Here is a 27838-nt window from a genome sequence, read left to right on the forward strand (position 1 = left end):
TAGCTGAACACTATTCCCCCAGTAGTATAAAAATATTCCACCTTTGGGATACTGTCAAAGTTAACACTGGGGGTAAAAAATATCTGCAAGAGATATGCACCTGTACTGTAAGCTACCTTTAATGATTTTTCCACATGGATCTTCTGAACATGTTGGTATAACTATTCCTTTCAGTCTCCAGAAAGAAGAATCAGGACTAGTAATTAATGCCTACCGTCCTTCATTTGTCATTGCCTTGCTTATATCCCATCCTTTTAAAATTTATATAGATTACATGACAATAGATTTAGATAGAAAGAATCAGTCATGGGCAATGGTCAAAGATTATAGATAATGGCTGCCTCTTGACATACAGAGATAATAGACTCCTCATTGTTTTATTTCTGGTTTACTCCCAATCTTAAAATTTTGTATATAATCAGTCTCACTAATATGAACAAATTGCATTCTACTGGTTAAAAGGTGATAATCAAGATATAGTCACAGACAAGTTTTTGGGGGGAAAAAAAATAATTAGGCCTGATTTTTAAAATCTCAGACATAAATGAACTTGTGCAATTGGGTTAACAGTCACTGCGACTGTGCATACAAACTGAATATTTGTACATGCAAATAAATGCCCAGTTTACCACTTGTACACACAAATACCAAAATTAATATGAGGCCTGATATGACAATATTTGGGCAATCTGTCCATACAACTTATGAATTCTGTTTGATGTTATGAAAAATTGCTGTTGAAATGTCTCTAGATTTGTGTATCCAACATTACTGACAAGTCTTTAAACTCATCCCTCCCAGACCTTGGACAATACTAAGAACTATCAGTACCTACATAGCTCTTACCTGGGCAGAACAAAAAAAAGATAACTGCATCCTACAAGAAGATAGTTCTCTCCAACTTCCCTCAACCGGGAACTGATGTTTGGGAAATAGAAAATTTTCAAAACACAGAAGCCCAAGTGTTGAGTCCTTAGAAACCACAGAGGCGGAAAAGACATACAAGTCACACAGGAAGTTTTGTGCTGGAGAGAGGAAGGTGACAGACCAGCCCTTGTTAGTTTCCCAAGTTTATATATGCTTGGGTCAGTATTATATACATGTGTGTTACGGAGATGGTTTCTAAGAATATCTGAAGCTGTACAGACATGCAAGCGCCCAAGATTGTTAAAACATATCATAAAATAGATAAATTCCTGAATGTTCTGTGTCTTAGAATTCAGACACACTCTTTGTTGAAGATAAAGATTCTAAAGAATAGTTAATATATAAATGAATCTAATATACAGATAGAACTAAAAGTATTAATATTTATTAACAGGCACTAACACAATGAAAATGGGTGTGTCAAGCTACTGCATGGACAAAGCAACCATACTATTTTGGTATACTAGCTGCTAGAAAACAGATAGCTCTGCTAGAGCATGGTACTTTACAATTCCCCCACTCTATCTCTGTGCAAAGATTCCTGACTCCAGTGAGAGGTGACCATTGTCCACTCCCTTCTCTCTCATTCTGGGTCTCCAACCTATCAACTGAGGCGCTTGTCCATAAAACAGACTGATGTATGGGGAGCTACTTGTCCATGAGTTGAGGATTATAAATCAACCTCAGATTCTGTTTCTTCATGACTCTCTCTTTCATCCTCTTCTTATTCTCTTTCCCCTTGGATCCCTTTAATTATCTTCCCTCAGGGCACCCAAAATTCTCTGGGAGGCTGGGTTGGGCTCCTACCTCCTAAGGCTGCTTCCTACAAACTAATGCTGACCACACAAATTAATTTCATTTAATTTAAGAGCCCAAAGCCACACAAGGTGTTTTCATGACACTTCAGCCTTTAACGAACTCCCCCTCTCCCACCCCTCACTACTCTGCCTCCCACAAATTTGGACCATCACTTTCACACATTCCTTGTCAGGAAAAAGCGCTAGTTAGCAAACTTCAACTTCCCTTTCTTCCTCTCCCACTTACATACCCTCTCCCTCTCAAATTTCCTTAGCATACTTGTTTCTTGGCTGCTCTTCTTCCTTCATATGCATTTGTCATGATCCTGTGTTTCCTATCACGCAATCTTGATTACCTGCTGCCATCACCAAGTTTCTCTTGAAAATTTTACCTCATAGCACCCCTTCCTCTGCTTCCTTGTTACAAGGACACTGTCCATAGGAGGACAGTCCCCTAATAAGCATGGCACATGCTCTTCGAAGTCTGCAGCAGAAATCCCCATTTACCACAGCTCAACTCCACAGGAAATTACTGAACTTGTAATTTATTGACAATTTAAAACCTATAGAAGAACTTGAGAGACTGGTCATCTGTTTACTGTCCTTTTCAAGATTCAGAAAGTGTCATTTCATAGTCCAGTTCAGACTTCCTTTTCAAAAACCCTGGAGAAGGATGTTCCCCAAAATGGTGCCACCCCCAGCAGCCCAGACCTCTGTCACCCTGATGGACCTGTCTTAGGCATATGGAGAGACCCTTCTTGACAAATTCATCCAGCTTGAACCACATCAGCTCCAGCTGGCAAGTCCTCGCTCTCCCTCTTTGAACAGCTGACTGTCAAACAAATACTCTGGGACAGTTCCAAACAACCCAACCGGGCCTCACAGAGTCCTTAGGTTCCAAATCACTGTCTTACTTCCACCCACTTATTTTACCTCCCATCATATAAATGTCACACATACCTAATGTTCTCCAAAACGTGATAACTAAATTCCACAAAAATTTAGTACCTTGAAACCATTAAAATATTAGTGATGATAAAAATACTTGGCTCTTAAACAGTACTTTTGATTCATAAACCTTAAAAAAAACCCCAAACCTCTGACTCTTGTCATTATCCTCATTCTTCAGATGAGGAAACAGAGGCACAGAGAGGTGAAGTAACTTGTCCAAGGTCACACAGCAAGCCAGCTGCAGTGCTGGGAATAGAATCTAGGTGACCTGACTCCCTGGTTCAATGCCCTATCCAGAGAGCCATGCTGCCTCTCCTATTAATTAGGAGCAGTCACTATTATTTGTGATAAGGCAGTGCAATAGTCCTAAAATTCTCTCTCCTCCACTGCTGCACTGCCTCTCACGATATTTTCTTCTAAAATATTACAAACTCCAGTAAAGTGGCGTAAAACAAGTTTTGATTAACTGTAGAGAACTGTATATGCTTCACTCAGCAACGAGTAAAAAGTGAATCCAGCAAAGTTCAATGACATGCACACAACTATGAACTTTGCCTGCTCCCACTGAAATCAGCTGGAGTTTTGTCACTGACTTCAATAAGAGCAGGGTTGGTCTTCTACATCTCTGAAAATGCTGACACTTTATAATACTTCTTTTACCATCATGAATACACCCCAAAATACCATCAATACTTGAATTTCAAAACAGTTTGAACTAGAGCCCTTTACTATGTATCCAAGATACTGCACATCTTACCCATTTTATGAAAACAAAACTTTTTCCCTTTTTGATCTTAATCAAGATACCACACTGTAAAGTATCTAATATTCAAAATATCAGCTATAAAATTACTTGGATATCCCCTTGGAAAGTTTCTTGAACTTTCAGTCTACTAATAATGATAATTATTTTTTCTTTTGTCAACAGTATTCTGAGCCCTGTTTATTGATATTGTTTTAAGATGATTTGTAGGTGAGATTGCAGAGTGCCAATTTAATGAAAAAAATGTAGAGGTTTCAAAATCTGCTTTTGTTCAGCATCAGAACAAAACTGATACTGGGGGGTGGGAGGGATCTGAAGAAGAAAAAAACAAGAAGAGAGAAACCCAAGCATCCCAGAACAGCCAGTAACCCAGGGCATTCACCTGAGATGTAGCTGACAAAGGCTAAAGTCCTTGCTTCTCCAGATTCAGAGCAGGGACTTGATCCTGGTTTTTTGACATCCCAGATGAGTGCCCTGGATAATTGGCTGTTCTCGGGTCTATCTGTCTCCTACCCTCATCCTTACAAGTTTCATCCTGAATCTGGGAAACCCGCTCAATGAAAGTTTAGTCAAAACAGGTATTTTCCATGAAAACATCCAATTTCTACCCCACAGCATTTTCCAACGAAAAATGTTTTGTTGAAAAATTTCCAACCAGCTCTAGTGGTTTGTTCTTTACTTCCACTGAAATACAGAGCTAAATAAATCTATAAACCCATTTTGTAACAGCTTTAGGAAAAATATACTAATATTAATAAAGCCACTTACTCTGCACAACACAGGAAATAGAAACTAATAATGTATCTCATTAAAGAAAGAAGAAAATTCTTATTGGACTAATAGTCCTCATCAATCTTTTTAATGTGTAAACATGTCTCTTGCTATATATCTATATAATGTGCATATATATTAGAAACTGTTGCCATTTAATGTCCTCCAAATTGCTTTATACAGTACAACCAACCTGCAAAAAAACCCAGCTATATTATTGGTATTCTTTATCATGTCTCACACAGAAAACTTACAATATTTGTACAGATTTGAAGGTTTATGGTGGTTTTAGCAGCTTTCCCCATTACAGAGCACATGGGGCAAGCAAGAAAATCCCCACTCGTATGGCTGAACAAGGACTGCATATAACAGCATTTCTTGCACTTTGGGGAACACAGTGACTGCTCAGCTGTTTCCCCTGCCCCAGGGGAACAGGACACAAAAAAAGCCTTAAGGGCCCCTGCAATGTTCATGAAAAAAAAACAAAGCAAAACACCTCTGTGATGGTGCTGCCCTTGGGAGCCAGCTAAGGTCACTCAATGAGAGTGAACTGCAAACAAAATGGGGCAGACAAACCCCAGAAGCTGGTGGTTATTCCAATACTTAGATTTACCAAAGCTAGCACAGAACAGCCTCTACAGTACCTCACTGGTTACTTAGAAGTTTAAACATTGCAGTTACCTTAAAGTGCCCAGCCTCAGGCCTCTGTCCAGACACATACATCAGATATGATGATGATTACTGAAAATCTTATCTAATCATATAAAGAAAAGGTTCTTCCAATCCCAAAGGATCAGCCACATACCCAGGTCCAGTTATAACTTTTAGTGTGTATTTTGGATAAGATCTATTAGCCAATTTTTATTAACTAGGCTAAAATTTATTAAGAAAAAAAAAAAGAGAGAGGTTGGTTAAAAGATCAATATACATACAGCCTTGAATTCAATTCTTGAGATTCAGATACATAGTAGAGATGACCTTATAGTTGTTAAAAGTCCTTTTAGAAATAGTTCAATGTCCATATTCAGGGTGACTTCAGTCATCGATTGGGGATCTCAATCCTTGTGGCTTAAGGTTTCCCCCTCTTGAAACCCAAAGCAGATTTGAGATGAAGTAGGATCATGTCCCAGGGTTCTTACATGTTTCCCTCAGCCTTTTGGCCTGAGAAAACAATAGGCTTAACTCCTCCTCCCAAAAAACCTGCCAATTAGCACAGGGTAATTTATCCATTAAACATTTCAGATACAGGTTACCACAACCTTCAAAGAGACACATAGACAATAATACTATTTCACTTAAGTATCTTCCTAAATGTTAATATTCCTTTTTTTGATCTTTGAATTAAAGCTATAGCAATAGACAAAAACTTGTTTGCTTACAAGATCTGACCAAACATCTCCCCTTCTACCTCTAACAATGTAGACTTGCATTTCAAAGCTCTATTCATTTACATATTTTCCTAACAAGTCTCAGGTCAGTCTGTGAGGTAATTAACTCTTTCTGGCCCTGTCACCTTTCAATGAGATATTAGATTAGACTCATAACGTCACACCCTCCAAGAAAACATAGACTGTGCTCCATGTGGATCTACATGTTGAAACGCTTCAGAAACCTCAACCAAAGCAAAATGCATCTACTCGCTTGGTAAGGGCTGTTTAACACAGAGCACATTACACTAGTGCCCCAATTAAGTGCTCTGGCTGCCTGTTGACTTTTGGGTGAAGTTCTGAGATTGGTGTTAATTTTTTTAATCCCTAAATGGTCTTACTCCTTGCTAATTCAGAGGCTGCTTTTTCCTATTTACAACATCTCAGCAGCTGAGGCTGAAGCGTCAGATAGAGCTCCCTCAGAATAAAATAATGAGGCCCCTCAGTTTTGGAATCTGCTCTTCTCATTGGTCTGTCTGAGCCTAACCTTCCAAAGTGATACAAATCCCTGTGCTATTTGGGGACAGGTTCGGGAAGGGTACAGAGCTTTGGGATCAGGGTTCCTAACAGTGGAGTTTGCAGATGAGATGGAAAGTATGCGCTGGCTATTGTCCATTGTTTGATGGGATTTTATTATTACCAGAGATTATGTGGTAATATGCATTTTAAATATTTTTAGGGCACCCAAAGAATTTAGATGGATGCTTTTAACGTTGGCTCACAAATTAAAGTAAACACAGAATTTTTAATGCATCCAAAAAAATTCTCATTCTTGTCACTTTCTTGGGCCACTGGTCTAGCCTATTCCTTGCTCTGCTTTAGTGGCATCTTTTACACTCTTGCACCACTGTGCATAGCAGCAGCTGCAGATGAGAAAAGCCACTCTGGCTGGTTTCTACTCTATTCCATGCCAGCCACTGATTCTCTCCATGACTCAAACCTAAAGAACACACATATCAATCCTACTTTTTTGTCAGGCTTCCACTACATATGAATCCCAATGCTTTTCTACCCCCTTATTGCTAGGCTAGGGACACTATTGCTTTTCTTCAGTTTACATAGACTCAGATAGTCATGGAGTAGGAAGGATGAATTGGAGGCAGGGCCAGAGAAAGATTTTTTTTTCTTGCATGTGGAGGCAGATAATGGGGGATGAGACAGAGAGAAAGAAATTGAGGAGAACTGTAGTCTACTCATGGGTATTTTGTAAACAGAAAAACAGACTAAATTTGGAGAGTAAAAAGCTAGGAATTGTTCCCCAAACTCCAATTCATACTAATATGACTATCTGATTTCATACCAGTATTAGTGTGACCTTACACTGTGTGCTGCTTTCTGGTCAGCCTTTGAGAATATTTAGAAGCCATATATCACATCACTGAGATCTATCTATCTCATGAGTCATGGTTTCCATTAATTACAGGATTCTTTTAATAAAAGAGAGACTGACATTTTTTGATTTTTCCATGTGAGTGACTGTGTGGGTGGACAGGATGGTAAAAGGATGAACTACCTACACTGAGGTACCTAGGGACTTCAAAGTTAAACCCTTAAATGTACGAAATGCTAATAGACAGTGTGCTGTCAGTGACAACACTGCGGCAACCAGCCCAAAGTACAACACAATGAATGTTTTGTGATGAATTCCCTTACAACATGTCTTTTCTCAGCATAGCCCATTCCAGGATACTTGCTAAAAACAGTGTGGACAATCTCTCAGCCATATAATGGTGAATTGTCATTTTATAGTGCTCTAACAGCATAACCAAAATAGTATCCTGCAATAAGTGAATTATCACCACAAAGCAGGTTACTTGATTATGTTAATTAGAGGTTCATAACAACATCAACCACTCCTATTTTTGCAGTGCTAATTCTTTCCTCCCATATAAAACAAATTGAACACACATGATTGGAAGTTTAAAATGGAAAACAATTTGGGGAATGGCAACAGTTATATGGAACAGTATTATAATTTATCCCTAACTAAAGAAGTAGTTTCCAATATCAATGTTGACTTAAATCATGATCAGTTATTAATTAAAGCTTATAAGCAGCTTTTCAAAAATGACTTCTCTCCCATCCCCAGTTAAATATTTTGTTCCAAACACGCAGCAAAAACTTCTTCCACATTAAGCACAGTACTTATTCTGGTTAAATATTTATTTTTTTTTTTTACAAGTTGTCATATTAACCAACTTAACTGCTTAAAATTGGCTTTAAGATTATGATTACAATTGTTTGATGTAGGCTTGACTTCTGCTGCAATCAAATATCCATTCTGATTACTTTTTTTAAATGGAGGATAGAGATAATAACCTATGTAACCCTTCTGCCAGGCCGAGTTAATAGCAGCAAGGGCCGGGTTCAATACATAGGGGTCCCTTCCCTACAACACAATGCCAAACCAGCTCGAGCCCCCACCCAGTGACCTGGGAAAATCTTACACACCTCTAGGTGCCTGGAAAAGGCAATACTTCCCCTCTCGCAAGCACAGAGTCTCGGTGTAGCAGAAAATGTTTAATAACATGAGGTAAACGACATCAGCATTAAATTGGGAAAACCATCACAACTCAAGTTCACAAACCAAACCATGAGTAAAGACGCACCCCTCCAAATTGGGCCGTGTCCTTTCCCTTTGGTTCTTGAGTCCAGCAACCCAAGAATAACCCAAAGTCCCAAAAGTACCACAACCCAAAAGACTCTGTCCTGGGTCAGTGCAGCCTCAGAGTTCAAAAGTTTAGCTGCAGGGTTTTACCCCACCCCCTAGCCTGGGTGGAAAGGGGGGGCGCACGGAGTGTTAAGGGGCACCTTATGTGGTCCGAGGCCAACTGCCCCCACCTCTCCGTGGGTTCTGCTTCCACCTTCACCACGAACTGCTCCACTCTACCAGCTGCTCCACCAGCCACTCCGCTCCTCCAGCCAGCCCATGAGCCGCTCCAGCTGTCCCCGCAAACTGCTCCGCTCTGCTAGCCGCTTAACAATATAGCTTCAGGCTCCCCCAATAGTTAACACAGCACTCAGTGATCTCAGCTCTTAGTAACTTCAGCTTTTTAGTGACTTCAGCATGTAGTAGGGGACCCCCAGTGCTGGTGCACCATTAGCCCAAAGTGAATTCAGCTCTGACATTCAACAGTGGAGAGAGGAGGAGGTGCAACTGATGTTTCAGGCTCATAAAAGGAGACCACACCACCAGGTACAAATGCCCACCCCCAGCCTCTCTCAATTCACTGGGTTTTGGAACCCATGTCCCTTGTCTAGCAAGTGCTACTTAGTTGATGGTGAGACCCTCTGTCATAAAACAGTTTCATTGTCCTCCATTCACATAATCAGGGTAACACTTTATTCCTCTGGCCCAAATAACAGAGAAACTGGGGATCCCACAGCTCCCAGAGTGACCATTTTGGGTTGCTGTGGGCTCATGCTAGGTGGAGTGGGTGTGCCTACACAAACAAGATCAGCCCCTGAAGTTCTTTTCCACACTCGCCACAATTCACCACCAGATGTCAGGGTAGAGCTCATCCTGACTCTGCTTACATCTATATGGAGTGATGAACAGGACAAATTGATGTAAAATGAACACAACTCTAGTCAAACCATAGGTTTTTGGTACCAGTAACGAGGGCTATTTGACATGTAAAATAAGTGGTTATTTTTGAAGTGAAAAAATGTTAAATTCCAATTAATAGGATTCAGAAATGGCATATTATCAATTTGTATATACTGGGCCAAATTCAGGCCTGGTGCAAATGAGCACAGCTACATTTAAATCCATGAAGTCACGACAGGACTGAACTTGTCGCTTTATGCTAGCTCAAATCCTTTTCTTTAGGCACACATAACAGGGTTGTCACTATCACACTATTCTCCCCTCCCCTCTCATCCCCGTTATAACTGAAATTGCCACAGTCAAAGCGGAAGACTGCAAAGCTACTTTTAGGTGGACTAGGTTCAAGCTAAACAGCAAAAAATAGGGCTGACAGAATGAATAGAGCTCTAAGAATAAAATTATGAGGACAGCTACTATTACTAAATCTAAAATGTTCAGGGGTTGTTCTTTTGTCTCACTTTATGCCATACTATATGTTTTTGTTCCATGCTCAGACCACGTTATGGAGAGCAAAGTTCCGCATAAACGTAAAGGAATTCAAGCATATCACACCTACAGTGCTGTTTATTTAAACACTTAATCCCTTATGAATGCAAGACTAACGTGAAAGAGTTAGCCATAAAAAAACCAAAAGTGTTCTACAGTACTTGTAGAACACCCAACACATTTCAGATTGATTGGGCATGTCTTATACCTATATTATTTTATTATTCACTAATCAAGACTATCCTCTTTTTACATATAAATGATAACTAGAGTTCTGATCCTGCTACAGGATTTGCAATTGTGGACCCTGTGGTAAACGTCTGTCCCAGATCTGGACCTGTGCGTACAAAATCTGGGTGCTTACTGTAAACCTCCCCCAAGCTTATACCCAGCTTAGATCTGATATCGCTGCCACCAACCAGGATTTTTAGGGTTCCTGGTCACCCCAAGTCACCCCAACCTTTCCCTGGGGGACCCCCCCAAGACTCAGAAGTATGAGTCTACCGGCAAAGGAATGATCTCCCCCCCTTCTACCTCTCTCTCCGTTTGTTCCCGCTCTGAGCAAGCTGAGGGGATTGATGCAATCTCTTTACATTACAATACCAAGACTAAGCTTTGTCTCCGTCTCTCCAAAGGAACAGCCTTAAGCACGAAGGAACAGAGCTGTGATTCTCTCTCTCTGTGCCTCACTATGGAAGAAGAAATATCCCCAAGTTTTATAAAAGAAAACTTATATAAAAAAAGAAGATACAAACAAAGATACTGGCATTAGAGATCAATCAGTCAGGGCTCTTGCTTACTAAGAAAAGATGAATAAACAGTCTCGATACTCAAAAGGATAGCCCAATTCACATTCGAGTCAGCAAATCAGACACCCATGTAATACAAATCAAAGCACATCATCAGGCCGAACTTATTTGGTTCATTTAGTATACTCACATTCTTCATATAGTAGTAAATATCTGAAAGAGATGAGTTAAGAAGAAAAGCTTGTTTATCTCACAGCGAGGAAACAAAAGACCCCGAGTTTCCGTTCCCTCCAGACTTTAAAAAAAAAGTTGCCCGTTTGGGCTTGTGCGAACTCCAGTCTCTGATTGGTCCTCTGGTCAGGTGTTTGGTTCCCCCTTTGTTCACCCTTTGCAGGTAAAAGAAAATTAACCCTTACCTATCTACTTACGACAGACCCACATACCCACACAGAGTCACAATGACTTCAGTGGAAATCTGCGATAGTGCAAAAATCCTCAGCTGCAGAGCCCACTGAAACTCCAGGCCTAGCTTTACCCACGCATTATACTATATTTTACAGCACTATGGCAGAATATATCTTTTTGAATTTTTGTGCTTCTTTGTATTTTGGGTCACAGTTCAGGATGTGAAATTCCAGTTGCTTAGTATTTTTTTTAAAATTCAGAATAGCAAAATTATTACAAAATATGAATTTAAGATGACTGCATTCTCCTTGTAGCTGTATTTTATTACATTTAATTATCTGTTTCTGACAAAATAATCTCCTAATATAAGATTGACATTCACTTTTAGATCTATTTTATTGCTATGTTGTGTTAAAATAATTTTTACCACAGAAACTCTTGGAGAAATACAGGTACTATCAAGGTAAAATGTGAAGCTTTCTTACACTTTCAAGGCAAACTGCTTAATGTTTTGATATAAAACCTCAATGAACTCTGTCATGAAAAAACATTTTCCAGGGATGTACATGATCAGCTGATTAGTTTAATACAGAATAAAATAAAGCCATTTTCATTTCTTATTTCAGTTTGTATAATATATTTTGAAAATGTTCCCAAATTAGATCTAACAGGTCAAACTCTTCCCTAGTGTAACTAACAAAGTCGCTTACATTGAGATATTGTTTTCAAATAAAATGGAGATACAGTAATTGTGTCTTTTTGTTTGGTGTTTCAGTTGTAGGATCAAGAGAATACCTCAATGAAATTGAAAAGCAACAAACTGCAGTTTTGGTGCAACTGAAACTGTTCACAAATTTGGGTGAAATTCAAATTGTTTTACCTCAATACAAATTAGGACTTTTTTTTTTTTTAAAGAAGTCAAAACTCTTTGCTTTCACATGTTATTTTGAATCAAATTTGTTTTGACATTTTGCTTTGAAACTAAATTATTCCACTTAAAATGTGATTTCAAAAAGTTTTGTAATACACACTTATAGAATTACTTACAGATTTCCTGGAACACAGCACGTACCAACTCCAGCACACACAGGCAGGACTGAACTTTCTGCTAAAACCCCCAGTCCAAATACAACATAACATACGAGACAATAACTTAACACTAAGATGACGACACATCATCTGTCAGTAGAGGTGCTGTCTGCACTGATCATTATATTATCGTTCAACCTGAACAATTTTTGTTTCTGATTTTTTTAGCCCAGTGCTGAACATAAATACATTTCCTCAGTAAGAATGGCCACATTGGGTCAGACCGATGGCCCATCTAGCCCAAGATCCCACATCAAAGGCTTTTAAGCAAAGTAAGCAGTCAGGCATAAAAATGAAAGTCCCCTCATGGATCAATAACTGGTTAAAAGATAGGAGACAAAGTTTAGGAATTAATGGTCAGTTTTCACAATGGAAAGAGGTAAATAGTCCCCAAAGATCTGTACCAGGACCAGTGCTCTTCAACATATTCATAAATGATCTGGAAAAAGGGGTAAATAGTGAGGTGGCATAATTTGCAGATGATACAAAATTATTTAAGATAGCTACATCCAAAGTTGACTGCGAAGTTACAGAAGAGTGATTGGGCAACTAACCAAACTGGGTGATTGGGCAACTAAATGGTACATGAAATTCAATATTGATAAATTCAAAATAATGCACACTGGAAAACATAATACCATATACACAAAATGATGGCATATAAATTAGCTATTACCATTCAAGAAAGAGATCTTGAAGTCATTCTAGATAGTTCTGTGAAAATATCTGCTCAATGTGCACCAGCAGGCAAAAAAGCTAACAACATAAGGAACCATTAGGAGAGGGATAGATAATAGGACAGAAAATATAATGCTACTATGTACCTCTGTGATACACCCACATCTTGAATAGTGCATGCAGTCTTGGTTGCCCTATTTAAAAAAAATCCATCTTATAAATGGAAAAGGTAGAAAGAAGGGCTACAAAAAGGACTAGGGGTATGGAACAGCTTCCATATGAGGAGAAATTAAAAAGAACAGGACTGTTCATCTAAGAAAAGAGATGACTAACCAGGTGGCCAAACGGCAGCTTGTGAGCCACTTTTGGCTCTTTTAAAGTTAAAGTGTGGCTCACACAGTCCCCTATATTCCCTTGTTCTCTGCCTACCAAACTTTGGGGGGGAGCTCTGGGCTTTGGCCCTGCAGCAGCATGGTGGATCTTGGGGCTTCTGCCCCACTCCTGCTGAAGTTCTGATTCCCAAGACCCCTATGACCCCACTGCAGGGCAGAAACGCCAAGCCCCAGCAGGCACTCATGGCTCTCGAACTTCTGAAGATTATTGAATGTGGCTTGGAGGGTCAGTAAGTTTGGCCACCTCTGATCTATAATATCAAGAGTGCTGTGGAGAAAGTGGGAAGGGGTAAATAACACTTCCCTATTCATCACACAAGAACTGGGAATCATCCAAAGAAATTAGTAGGTAGCTGTTTAAAGCAAACATAAGGAAGTAATTCTTTACACAGGGCAGTCAACCTACGTAACTTGTTACCATAGGGTGCTGTGAAGGTCAATACTATACTGGTTTTAAAAGAATTAGATAAATTCATGGAGGCTATGTCCTTCAATGGCTATTAGCCAAGATGGTTAGGGATGATATCCCTAAGCCTCTGAGTGCCAGAAGCTGGGACAGGACAACAGAGGATAGATCACTCACTAATTGCCCTGTTCCGTTCATTCTGTCTGAAGCATCTGACACCGGCCACTGTTGAAAGAAAGGATACATGTGCACTGCAAGTTTCCATGCAGCTTGCAAGCATTTCATTGGTTCCTTTTAATTTCTATCTAACAAGCTTCCTCTTTTTTGTGCAGTTCCCCTTTTTGAAGTTAAATGCTACTGTTGTGGGTTTCTTTGGTATTTTCCTTCCTACAAGGATGTTAAATTTAATTACATTATGGCTGCTATTACTGAGTGTGTGAGCTCTATTTACCTCTTGGACCAGATCCTATGCACCCCTTAGGATGAAATTAGGAACTGACTTTTCACTTGCGGATTCCAGGACTAGATGATTCAAGAAGCAGTCATGACTTGTATCTAGAAGTTTAATCTCAGCATTCCATTCCGAGGTGACAAATAATACGTCAACATGGGATAGCTGAAATACCCTATTATTATTGGGTTGTCTGTATTTGTAACCTCTCTAATCTTCCTGAACATTTCACAATCACCATCACCATTCTGGTCAGGAGGTCCACAGTATATTCCTACTGCTATACTCCTATTGTTCAAGTCTGGAATTTCTTTATTATAGAATCTCTGTGGAAAATCATAAATGAATCAAACTGTATTTGACTCTATGCTTTCTTTTACATTATACATATTCTAGTCACATTGTGGTAAAGGGCCCTAGTCTTTGGTCCACTGATTTTGACAGATCTTGATGTTGACAGGGGTCGGTACTGGGGATGGTTTTGTTCAACATCTTTATCAATGATCTGGATGATGGGATGGATTGCACCCCCAGCAAGTTCGCAGATGACACTAAGCTGGGCGGGGGGAGAGGTAGATATGCTGGAGGGTAGGGATAGGATACAGAGGGACCTAGACAAATTAGAGGATTGGTCCAAACGAAATCTGATGAGGTTCAACAAGGAGAAGTGAAGAGTCCTGAACTTAGGACAGAAGAATCCCATGTACTGCTACAGGCTGGGGACCGACTGGCTAAGCAGCAGTTCTGTAGAAAAGGACGTGGGGATTACAGTGGATGAGAAACTGAATATGAGTCAGCAGTGTGCGCTTGTTGCCAAGAAGGCTAACAGCATACTGGGCTGCATTAGTAGGAACATTGCCAGCAGATTGAGGGAAGTGATTAATCCCCTCTATTCAGCACTGGTGAGGCCACATCTGGAGCACTGCATCCAGTTTTGAGCCCCCAACTACAGAAAGGATGTGGACAAACTGGACAGAGTCCAGCAGAGGGCAACAAAAATTATCAGGGGGCTCGGGAACGTGACTTACGAGGAGAGATTAAGGGAACTGGGCTTGTTTAGTCTGCAGAAGAGAAGAAGAGTGAGGGGGGGATTTGATACCAGGCTTCAACTACCTGGGGGGGAGGGGCTCCAAAGAGGATGGAGCTGGGCTGTTCTCAGTGGTGGAAGACAACAGAACAAGGAGCAATGGTCTCAAGTGGCAGTAGGGGATGTCTAGGTTGGATATTAGGAAACATTATTTCACTAGGAGGGTGGTGGAGCACTGGAATGGGTTACCTAAGGAATTGGTGGAATCTCCATCCTTAGAGGTTTTTTAAGGCTCGGATTGACAAAGCCCTGGCTGGGATGATTTAGCTGGTGTTGGTCCTGCTTTGAACAGGGGGTTGAACTAGAGGACCTTCTGAGGTCTCTTCTAACCCTAATCTTCTATGATCTTGATATAGCCAGGTAGCCGACAAAGAAGGCTCATGCGACTGCCCAGATCAGACTGCCCTATTCAGACAGCACAGATTTAGCTGCTGCTCTTTTCCAGTAGGCACAGTCCTAAGGCTCCTGGCAATTGTTCATTATGTCCTCAATGAGTAATTGTAAGAGGGAATGTTTTATAAAGAAACTCACAAGGAGAAAGAGCATAGTTAAAGAATGTCAGTAGCCGAAGAGAACAGAAAATGAGACCTATGGAGGCAGTGGGTAATATAGCCTTGGTAAATGCTGTTCTTGAGAACAGAAAATCCTAGTCCTTGGCTCTTTTAGAACTTGCTCTTGATGTATAAAACACTGCCTTCAAATGAGGGGGTGGAAGAAAAAGCCAAAAGTTTCCCTGATGATACCTGCTTTGGTATTTTGCAAAGTGTTTCCTTTAGAATACTTTTACTCTATTCTTTCTTCTTATTACAAATGACTAACTCATACCACAGCTGTAATCTATACAGAAGTCTCACTGTATATATATATATATAATCACAGCTCAGGTGCCTGTAGACAAATATGATACCAACAGATTTCATCTTGCCTCCTTCTACATTAAAAAAAAAATGAAGAAGAAAGGCTACAACAGTGGCTAGAACCTCACTCTCTGCTGCAGGATGCTGCCAAGGTCAACACTCCATTGTCAGTATTGTTACACTTCAAGAGAATGTTATGTCAGATCTCATATTTGAAAAAGACATCCTGGAATTAGATAACCAAGGCTCAGCAGAACTAGAACACTTGTATGAGTTTTTTAAAAAATGAATTAAAAAACCCTTAACAGTAAACTAAAACCCCTTTTCCCCAAATGAGGACACACTTCCTAGCACCAGCAGCAATGAGCAACCCAGCTCCAGCCTGCCCCATTCTGCCCTGCCCTGTCACTCAGGGGAGGGGTAGAAGCCAGCAAGAGGTAGGACTGAGGCTAAGCAGCTGGGGCAGCCCCTGGGCCAGCCACACCAGCTGCTTCTGGGGCAGACTCAGGCCACCATGCCTACCCCCAGCAGTAGGAGTTTGGGTGTGGGAGGGGGCTCAGGGCTGCAGCAGAGGGTTGGGGCACAGGAGAGGATGAGGGCTCTGGGTGGCGCTTACCTCGGGGGGCTCCCCAGAAGCAGTGACATGTCCTTCATCTCCTAGGCAGAGGCACAGCCAGGCAACTCTGAACACCTCCTCTGTCCACAGGCACTGCCCCCACAGTTCCCATTGGCCATGGTTCCCGGCCAATGGGAGCTGCAGAGACAGTGCTCAGGAGACAAGATTCATGTTGCCATTTTCAGGGAGCTGTAGGGAGCCGGGCAGGGAGCCTGCCAACCCTGCCAAACCCCCCCTCCCCTTGCAGCAGCAAGGCTCCTGGGCCACGTGCTGCTGCCCGCCCTTCCCCCAGAGCACCCAACTTTTCTTTAGGGGTATATAGTACACAGGGCCAGCTTTAGGCCGATTCCGGGGAATCGGGCTCCGCACCTTAGGCACCTTTTTAATTTTTTTTTTTTTTTTAATACTTACCCCGGTCCCTGGCTGCGGTCTGCTCCAGGGTCTTCTATGGTCCCGCTCCTTTGAGCGAAGCGCCGGCGGGAGCGCAGCACGGCCCCGCTCTCCCAGCTAGAGCTCCAGCCGGAGTGGCGGGGCTTGCTGCACTCTGGCCGGGGGTCCAGCCAGGAGAGCCGGGTGGCGGGGCTTGCTGCGCTCCGGCCGGGAGAGCGGGGCGGCGGGGCTTTGCCGCTCTCCCATCTGGAGCTCCGGCCGGAGCGCGGCAAGCCCCGCGACCGCGGCTGGAGCTCTGGGCCCTTTAAATAGCCCCCAGAGCCCTGGGGCAGTGAGGGGCTCCGGGGGCTATTTAAAGGGTCCAGGGCTCCAGCTGCCTCTGCCACCCCGGTCCTTTAAATAGCCGCCGGAGCCCCGCCTCCCCCATGCATTCCCCAACACTCCCCTGGCTATTTGAAAGGTCCAGGGTGGGGTAGAAGGGGGTTTGGGGGCTACTTAAAGGGCTGAGGTTCCAGCTGCCTCTGCTGCACCACCTGACCTGCCCACCCCAGTCCAGTCCCCCCTGCCTGCAGCCAGTTCTGCACCCTGTGCCCACAGCCAGTCCCTGCCAAACCCCCTGTCCTGTCTCCAGCCAACCCCTGCCACACACCCCTGCAGCCCTGACCAAAGTCAGCCAGCCCCACACCACTGCTGCCTCGCACCAGCCCTGCACACCCTGCCCACCCCGCACCCCTGCCTGCCCCAGTCACCCTGCTGCACCCCACTGCTGAAGCCAGCCAGTCCCGCACTCCTCTGTCTCCAGCCCTGCAAACCCTGCTGCACCCCCTTGCGGCCCTTGCCTGAAGCCAGCCCGCCCCACACCCCCTGTCTTCAACCAGCCCCACACCCTTGCCCTGCCTGCAGCCAGACCCTACCTCCAGTCAGCCCCATGTCCACTTGGCCCTGCAGTTTCCAGGGCAGTAACCCTGCACACCTGCTTCAATAGGGGGGGCAGGGAGCAGCTGGGACCAACACATGTGCACACCCCCAGGGAGTGGCGGGGACCCATGACATCATGTGAAATGGCGGTCATTAATAGCCAATCAACAGCATATATGATGCAATGTATATAATATATAATTTTATTATTCATATAGTTATGGAAAGTAAGTAATACATGAAAGAAATGAAAGGCTTTTTTTTCCACTTTTTTTTTTTAAGTCATCCCTGCCAGGGCCCCGCTGAAAATGTTCAAATTGGGCCCCACACTTCCTAAAGCCGGCCCTGATAGTACAAGTCATGGACAAGTCACGGGCTGTGAATTTTTGTTTACTGCCTGTGACTTTTACTAAAAATACCTGTGACTAAAACGTAGTTTTATAGTACATTTGAAACCTAATAATTTCGAGAGCAGTATTTTTAGCTTCAGAATGCTGACAGAAAAATCCTGCTTTAATTTCTGAGCTGCTGTATGCCTGTTAGAAAGTCTGTATGGCAAGTCACGGATCTTTTAAATGAAGTGTTAGAAGTAAATCCAACTGAAATTACTGCATAGAAGGCCAGAACCTCAGGTAATGTAAATTGGCATAGCTTGATTATATTCAGTGGAGCTATGCTGGTTTTCACCAACAGAGATTCTGATACATAGTCTTTTAACAGAGATTAAAAAATAAAAATAAAAACCTACACAGACAGTGCCTTGGCTTAGTTATGACTTATTTTCTTCCAGAAATCCCAGTCCAATTCAGTGACTCCCCTACATCAAGTGCATATTCACTGCTTCAAATTGTCAGAAGCTATTTTACAATGTGATCAAACCTCACTGATCTTCGTGCTTCTCTTCAGTAATTATACCAGCAACTCGTAGACAGGCATCTGACTTGGTACTGACAGCTCATCACAGTTCATAGTGTCAGCTGACCAACGAAAACTAATGAAGCGCAAGGTAGAAAAGACTGAAGGAGAATTCTCATGTTGGCAGGAAATGCCTATACTCATTCAATTGTATATGAGTATGGTGTGCATTAATGTATTGTTATAAGATGACAGTTCCAGACAAAAGGGACTGAATTGGTGATTACTATGTAGCAATCCTTATTGGGGAATCAGCAGTTTTCACATTTGGTTCACTACACGGCATACAAAGACAATGGAGTCTTAGACTAAAATGTGTTATTCTGACCATATAAACTTAACAGAGAAACATTAATTTAGAAGTATTGCAAATTGCCTTAAAGACTAATCAGATAAATGCTGTCCTCTGTGAAACCCACATTAGGCTTGCTGAGGGCAGAATTTAGCCCAGTACTGAAGGATTACTTTCAACCCTGCAAAATATAACCTTCTCTGCAGTGGAATGAAGTGGCTATTTATATGTAACATCAACACTGTAAAGAGAATCCAGTTATATACCTTAAACACCACCTAATTTATTAAATTGGAATTTGGCCAAGGCACAAGGATTAATATCCCTGATCTTTTAAAAATTGTCTTAGGACTCTGAAACACAAAGCATCAGGGTCTCAATTTTGCAACTTCTCCAGAATCTCCAGTTTGTTAGTATTTTGTTAGAGCACAGTTCAGAAAAGACACATAGTAATGGGTGCAACACCGCATCCTGAAGCACTCCATGTTTTCCCAACAGCAAACTTCCCATTCGGTCACCGACGCGGTCATTTATGACTCTAATTAACTTCAATGATCTGAAAGAGTTCTATGACCTGATGTGCTATAGCTTCTGAGGGACAGAAGACTGGATGCTATATTGACATGGCAACTACCTCCAGGATGAAAACAACCACCGTATCTAAAGCACTTTAGAGGAGAAGAGAGCACACAGAACATATTGTTCAGCACTGCAACGCTGGTTTCTGAACACAGTAAAGAATATACTTCAAATGCAAAAACATCCCAAAAACAAACAAGAAGCATAAAAACACTCACATCCCACCCTACCCAGCCTGTCCAAGGAAGATAGCAATTACTAGAGTTTCACACTCCACAAGCATTTTTGGAAGCAGCTTTTACTGACTAATAGCTTTAATACAATGGCTAGTTATATATCTGTGAAAAAGAATGGGGTTAACATTGTTGCAGCTGGAATAGGAGTATAAAATGCATGTTAACACTTAAGAGGACTTCTCAAGAATATCTTCACAGACAAGACTGTTATAATGGCGATGAATTTTGACATCTGAACAAAACCATTATGGTCCACTGGTACCTATAAAGTCCAATATGTGGCAGCAGCTATCATCAGATGTTTCAGAAGAAAATGAATATCCTCCATAATGCACCTAACCAATTGCCCAATGGATGCAAAAAAAATTTCCTCATCCTCCAGACAACCTATTTACACTCTGAAGCATAGAATTTGATTATCCTTAGTCTGCATAGCTACAAATATGAAAACAATTGGTTATGGAAATATTCAGAGAAAATGGAGAAGTTAATTATTTTTCACTATACCCTTCTTAATTTTGTGTACCTCTTCTACTTTCCTTTAGAATCCTAGGTTTTACACTCCTTTATCTCATATAATGTTCCACCAGGGGAGTAAACATCTTTGTTACCTTTTCTCTGGTCCTTTCAATTTCAGCTATATCTTTCAGTGAACAGTCATCTTCACAGCTACTTCAAAGGGCTAAGTTCTCCACGGATCCTATTCCCCAATCATTCAAAGCTCATCACCATGCCCGGGTCAGGTTGACTATATTTTTCCAATATACATTACTACCTGTGATTTTCACTTTTTCATTAAGTTATCCAGCGCGTTTATTGGAAAATCCAGACAGACAATCTTGCATAACTGCTACTAAATGAAACAACTTCATGTCTTAGGTAGCTGAACATTCCTGAATTTTATGCCAATTTGGATTTCACTCCACATTCATCATCCAGTCCCCATCTCAGAATAGGACAAACCAAAACCCCAGGTCTGAATATCCCACAACTTTGGACAAGGTTAGAGCTGAATTCGAACCTGAAAATTCGAGTCCATCTTTATTCATCAACAGACTTTGCTATCCCCTTGTTTCTCCAAATCTTTAATAACTGCATTAAATATACAGGTTCTATTACAGAGCCCTTTTAAAAATAATATTTATATATAAAATGGCAAACCCAACATCCACAAACCCATCTGCCCTGTATCTTGTAAAAGCCTGAAACAGAAAATGAAAATTTTCACTGTGCCCTGAAGGTAAAACTCAGACAATGTTTCACAAGCAGAAAGTTAAAATTGACTATTGAGAGCACTGACAGCAGCCCACAGACAATTAAATCAAAGAACTCTTAATCTGAGCACTCAACAGGCCTCATTTGTTGTGATGGTGCACAGAGGAAGAGCCAATCTCTCAAATAACCAGGTCCCATTTGGGGTTTATAGGCCATGAATACCTTGAACTACTATTGAAAAAGAATAGAAAGCCAGTGCAGCTACTGAGAAACTAGTGCAATATGTTGTCTCAGCTAATACTAGCTAACAGGCAGACTGCCACATTCCTCAAGAACTGTACCTTTTGCATGGTCTTCAAGGTATGTAGGGCACATTCCAATAAATCAATCTAGAAGCCACAAAAGGTTGGATCAGACAGAGACAAAGTCTCAACTGTTCAAATAAATAAGTGATAAAAAGCATCTTTAGCTGCTGATGCCAAATGAATCTTCAGGAGTGCAAAGCTCCCCAAAATAGCAAACTTGTTGGATGCAGAGTGGACAAACCACTCCCAATAATGGACATCAAAATCTCCACCAACAATACACTCCAGATCATAGAATCATAGAAGATTACGGTTGGAAGAGACCCCAGGAGGCTTCCTATCCACTAGTTTCATTGTTGTCTTATCCAATTAAGATCCAGGCAGCTTGCTTTCATCCACATTTCAATCTGAGTCAGGCACTGGGAAAGCTAAGGCACAGACCATCTGGATCTGCTGAAAGCAAGCTCTTTGAAGTCACCACTGTCCATATTAGTTTTATTATCTCTTCAAATGGTAATGCATTCCGTTTTAATAGGAGGGGTATTGAAACAAATCTTTACAGCACCTCATACTAGAGATCCCTTAGGACAGAAGGGCAGCTGCTATTTCCCACCATCTGAGACCTCTCCAAGAAGAAATAATAGCACCACTCCAGAGGAATACGATCTACCTCACTGTGTTCAGAAAGCATCGTGGCCATTGGTATCAAAACCTGCTCATAGATGTAGCAGAATCAGCACAGTTATCTGATCCATGTATTTACTAGGAAAAGGTGGGCAGCCTGTCCTTACCAAGCTCAAGTCAAAAAAACCAACTGAAAAGCATGTGAGGATTCTAGTATGTTCCATATGTGCATTGCTATCATATTGTTTTTCAATAATCTCCTCCACAAAGGACAAAAGATTAGAAATGGGGCAATAACTGGCAACCCTGCCAGCACCAGGAAATATTTTGCTGATCTGGGATTTTAAACCGATAATGGCACAACTCCCCCCACAGGGAGTTTGGACAATCTCAACCAACAGTGAACCCAATTCCTCCTCACCTGACTAGACTACACTAGTCATGTGGAGCAAAGGTCCTCTTACATGTCACAAGGAAGTTTCACTGAGAGCCTTCAGTGCTCTATAGAATAAAACTGGCCTAAATTCAGCCAGAGAAGTCATCGCTATTCACATCTCCAGAGATATAGCTACACTTCTGAAAGCAACAAGACAGGGCCAAATCAGACTGAAAGGAAACCAACACAACTTGAAAGATTTTACTCTCTTTCTGCATGGAGGCCCCTAAGATTCACCAGGCTGTCAACCACCTGTTCCCCTGGGTAAGAAGAAAAATATGCAGAGCCTTTCATCTACGGATCTCAAAGCACTTTACAGAGTGTACCACTATCCCCATTTTTTTTTCCTTTTTCATACAAGGAGAAACTAAAGACAAAAGAGTCAAGAGCAATATCAGACAGGAAGCCAACTGAGAATACAATCCAGGTCTTCTGACTCTCAGTGCTACAGCCTTATCCACTGAATCCTGCTGCATATTGCTTGGAATTGGCAAAGTGGTGATTTTCCCATTTTATTTTAGTGTTAGATTATTGGCGTTACATTATTAAAAATAAAGCTACCACCTTTTACCCTGTTCATGAATATGTGCAAAGTAGTTATTTGAAGGGAAGACTATAGTGGGGCAAAAGATAAGCGCAAGACTTAAACTTTTCATGAGATACTATGATCACAATATGTCACACACTTGCCTAGAACAAAAGTTCTTGAGGTTTTAAGGCTGTTTTTGAATGTGCTTTTAAAGAATTGTGTCAGAAAATATTATTTCCTCTCTGCCGCCTGAGTGAAACAATAGTAAAGCACATGCATTGTATGCAAAAATAAATGGAGTTATTCCTTATCTAATTGCAATTAACTATCCTTTGTGATTACAAAATCATATCACCAAATTGTTAAATACAGTTGTTGCTATCTTCAGTCTATCTGCTATTTTTTAAACTGCTTTAAATACCAGCTATTAAATTAAAGGACTGCCATACTAAGGGGAGGGAAAATAAAATGCTAGACAATATATTCTACAGATTGCTTTCAATTAGTTTAATCAAATATGATCTGCTTTGTAGAAAACCTCTGAAATTACTAATGTGGTTTTGCAAAACAAACAAACAAACAACAAAGCAAAGCACTTGTTTTATGCCTTTGGATAGGTGTTCTGTGCACTTAAAAAAAACCATTAGAAGAACAAAACCTCTGGCTTTAATCTTCTCAATCTGTCAATGTACCAATTAAAGAAATAATGCTTCAGGAGTTTGATGGCATAACAACAGTAATAACCTATCTTTCAGTATCAAAGGATTTCTCCCCTTTCAAATCTCTCTCTTAGTATTATTGGAGATCTTGTCTTCCAGTTTAAATGAATTTCCCTTTAATCTCCTCCTTGAGCTGCTGGATAGATGCAGCCTCTTAAAAAATTCAGGATATCAGTGTAACTGTAAATTGATCTGTCTCTGTGGCAGAAGGCCAGGGGCACTCTTCATCCAGGAAAAAGACCCAGTCTCATCAAACTTGTTTTTCAGTCAAATGATTAATATTCATTTTCTCTACTCACAGTATTTTCCTATTAATGAGAAAGCATTTCTGAAAGAATCATGGTACTTTATGGATAGTTTGTTCCTGGCACTATACAAAAAAGACCCATCTCCTGATCACTTCAAGATAAATATTTTAAGTTTTATGTTTACTAAAATAGGAAGTAGGTTATATTCAAGTGCTAAGATGTGCTAATATATCACTAGTTAATGATAACTAGTGATTGTTAGTGTTGAGGATTTATGCACTGCATTAACAAAAAACATTAATTTTTAATGAAAAGTTGAGCATGAGCATAGTTATGACTATGCAATCTTTAAAACAGACACGTAACTCATTAGTAACAGTAGAGGAAATAATCTATCTGGTGTGATTCTGAATCCACATAGCCTATTTGCCTTTGGCTCTTTGGTTATGAGATCTGGCATCACTTGGATTATTTCACCTAATCCATCATTAGCTTTCATGTGTCCTATATAAACCTAAATGTAACAAACCCAACTCCTCATCAATTACCACACTGAATACATTACATGTCAGTATAAAGCTTACATGAATACACATCCTGAACTACATCTTTCTTCGTGAAACATCAATATTTTTAACACCCTGTTAACGCTGCTGAATCTTCCTGTAACAATTTTTACCTTCCATTATGAAAGTCCAGTTCTGTACTGTTCTACTCTACTGACATATAATACAGAGCTTTTAAAACAGCCAGGAGTGCAAAGATCCACTTAAAAAAAAATTGTCACATTCCTTTTAACAAAACCCTGAAAAATGACCTAATTTGTTTTCTCAGACATCTGTCCATCAATAAATGGTACAAATTGATTTTCTACCATAAGAAAAATATTAGGAACATAGATAAGATAGTAACAGTCACAACTGGAAATAAATGTGATAAAAATATATTAATGTGACACACTTCTTTACTTACCAGTCTTCCACAAATATACAGAAGAAGTTTCAAATTCACTTTGTGCTTTAGCTTCCCAGATTCCAAACAGAAGAACCACAAGAACTCCAGTACACCGGATTGAAACAGCAGAAGCCCCTGGGCCACCGGATAAAGCTGTGCCTCCCACTCTCACCCCCATGCCTTCAGAAGGCTGCTTCAGTGTCAAAATCTGCAGCACAAAGGGTAACCCTTGTCTGAGTAATTTTCTCCCCTTCAGAATTTCTTCATAGAGAGGGCAGAATGGAAACCTCTTCCCAGCTATTGTGCATGTCAGCTGAAAAGGAAAAACTGTTTAACACCAAGGAACAATAGAGACCTCGGTTGCTGCTGCTATTACTGCTACTGCTGCAGTTACTAGTGTGGTTGTTGCTCCACTCTCTTCCATTCAGAGGTTAGTAGCAGTTTTCCATCAGCGGAGAGAGACAGCTGTCCACAGGGGGCTCCAGCTGACTGAGCAGGTTATCTTGGTCTGGGAGGCAGCAGCAGTTATTTACACCAGCTGGAGAGAGTGAGAAAGAGATGAGGTGAAACACACACAACCCAAAGCTGTAATAGCACTGCATATAGCAACTGCAAAATGCTGCCTTCTGTACACCTCTGTCTAAAATATCACAAGGACACATACTAATAAAAAACCATCAGGCACACTTGAGAAACAAGTAACAGCCCTTAAAAAAAATCAATGATTTTCTAAATTTAAAATCTATGCTGGATTTTTTATTTAAATTAACTGCATTGATATAGATGCAGTTCAGAATATACAACTTGAGCCATATTTTGTATTGGTAAAAATATATATGATGTGTTTATCATTGTGCAAACAATCAAAATATTTATAAATGATTATACATGCACTAAACTCAAACCTCACAAAGAGAGACCTCAGGAAACAATGAAAACCTTTTTAATGCATATTTATTCAAATGAACCTGTTTCAGATAATAACATTAAAGCAGTCTGTTGAAAGAATGTAAAAGGAGTACACGTAAGTGGTTATAACAGGGCTATCCTTGTGGTATCTGAGTTTAGTGTGCACAAGAGAGACAGATAAAAAAATCACAGGAGCTGATAATTAAAAATTATTGACAATTTAATAAACCACATATCTGCACATCTAAAAACAACTAGCAATGAAGTTCTTATAAATCTATCATCCGAAAAAACTAAATTGCAGAATTAGATTTTAATTATAGCTGGCCACCTGTTTTTCTTTTTGTTAATATATACACACAGGGAGAGCAGGAGAAACATCTTACACATGCACATGAAATATATATTTACGCATGCACATGTGCATACACACACCCCTTTTCCATCTAATCAGCATGCATACACATAGATATGCATACATGTGTACATGCACAAAATGTAAACTGTAAGTAATTCAAAGTACTTTGAAGACCCAGTTATCTATGAGTTTGTAAAGAGGAAATTAAATTATACTGAAGACTTTTGATCTAAAATTTACAGGCTATACCAGACTGTCAGGGATATACGGAAGTGTGGAAGGTGACAAAGGTTTTATTTCTTTTTCAGTAGGGGTCTTTTTAAACAAAGCTTATCCCCTACTGAACTGAAACAATAACAAGCCTGTTGGCCTAGTTCTCAACAAACTGAAAGGCAAAAGAGAAATGTTCTCAGAAGAGTGATTGTCACACACCAATAAAAAAAACAAACCCACTATGTGAATGCATTCTAACACCACAGCAACCACAGAGTTCTAAATGATGAAGCTAGTGCTGCTGATAGAGGAAACCTTCAGAAAGCCTCTCTTGGGATGCCTGTCATTTTGCAGAACCTTCCCAGACTCAGCCTTTTCACATGCATTAGATTAAAAGCAGCCTCAATCAAATAATTCCCAAATCCTTGTCTGTTTAAATATTCTGACATCAGAGCAAATTAGCAATGTTGAAGGTTGCAAATTTGTCTTTGTTTACTTTCCACTCTGTTACGCCTGTAAAACGGAATTAAAGGCTCAAGGAGTCCTAGAACTGTGAGGCTGTGATTAAGAGAGATAAGCAAGTGTGGATTACTGTTCCTCAGCTGTTGAAAAACAGGCAACAATCAGGAGATTATAGGTTGATAAGGGATACATAGAAAGCCATGATCCTAACAAATGTATAGCATCCTGATGCAGGACTTGCATTACAGCTAAGGTAGTGTAAAAAATGCATGTATCTCACTCATTTTTCTTCCTCACACTGTGCTGTACGTTCATTTGCAAACCACACAGAACCAGTTTACTTGTGGTGTTTGGTGCGCCAAAATGTAATGCTGCTTTAAACTAGGGAAGTCCTTTGAATTTATAGCTCAGGGCCACTTCACAGGGAAATCTTATGATTTATCTTAGGGGACAAGTATACTCGGCATATGAAATTTACATGTAACTTATTTCAAAATAAGATTGTGAATACATTCTCTGTTTGAGAAAATGCCTTTATTATTTAACAAGGACTCTGTGACAGTAGTTTATGTTCTATTTTAATTATACAAGTAGATAAGTAGTCTACACAGTCCTTTTATTTTTCAAAGTAAAAATGGTAGGCAATAGCTAAAGTTTGTGCCAGGGGAGAAGTAAGACTTACAGGGCTACAAAGCCAAGAGGGGACCCTTTTCAAAGGCACTAAATTTAATGGAGCATGGAAGATTTTAACCCTGAGTTTATATGAATCTTGTAAGAATACCACTATACATATCTTGTACATGACCCTAGGGACACAGAGTAGCCATGCAGTTAGCACAGTACAACAAATGGATCTGGAATTGTTTCTAATATAAACACGCATCTGTATCATAAATAACACACACCCAGAGTCATATTTCTATCTCTATAACTATACATTCGCATGCTTCTGAAAATTTACAAGAAACATATTGGCCCCAATGTGGCATACTCATTTCATTTTTGAATATGACTGAAACTTTTTTCAAATTATCAAACAAAAATATAAATATGTATATAAATATAAATATGCAA

At 40.5% G+C, this 27838-nt stretch overlaps 1 protein-coding gene across 1 annotated transcript in view; it reads right to left on the bottom strand.

Annotated features, from left to right (window-relative positions):
* The window catches only part of THSD7A (thrombospondin type 1 domain containing 7A), a 553675-nt gene that overhangs the window by 355197 nt on the left and 170640 nt on the right, over positions 1-27838 (bottom strand). Inside the window, exon 3 of the mRNA XM_075062383.1 lies at positions 24841-25360. Coding sequence (XP_074918484.1) covers positions 24841-25000 — 160 coding nt within the window. The 5' untranslated portion in view covers positions 25001-25360. The remainder of the gene's footprint in view (positions 1-24840; positions 25361-27838) is intronic.

The sequence above is a fragment of the Chelonoidis abingdonii genome, chromosome 2, assembly GCF_003597395.2.
Source record: "Chelonoidis abingdonii isolate Lonesome George chromosome 2, CheloAbing_2.0, whole genome shotgun sequence".
Lineage (NCBI taxonomy): Eukaryota > Metazoa > Chordata > Testudines > Testudinidae > Chelonoidis > Chelonoidis abingdonii.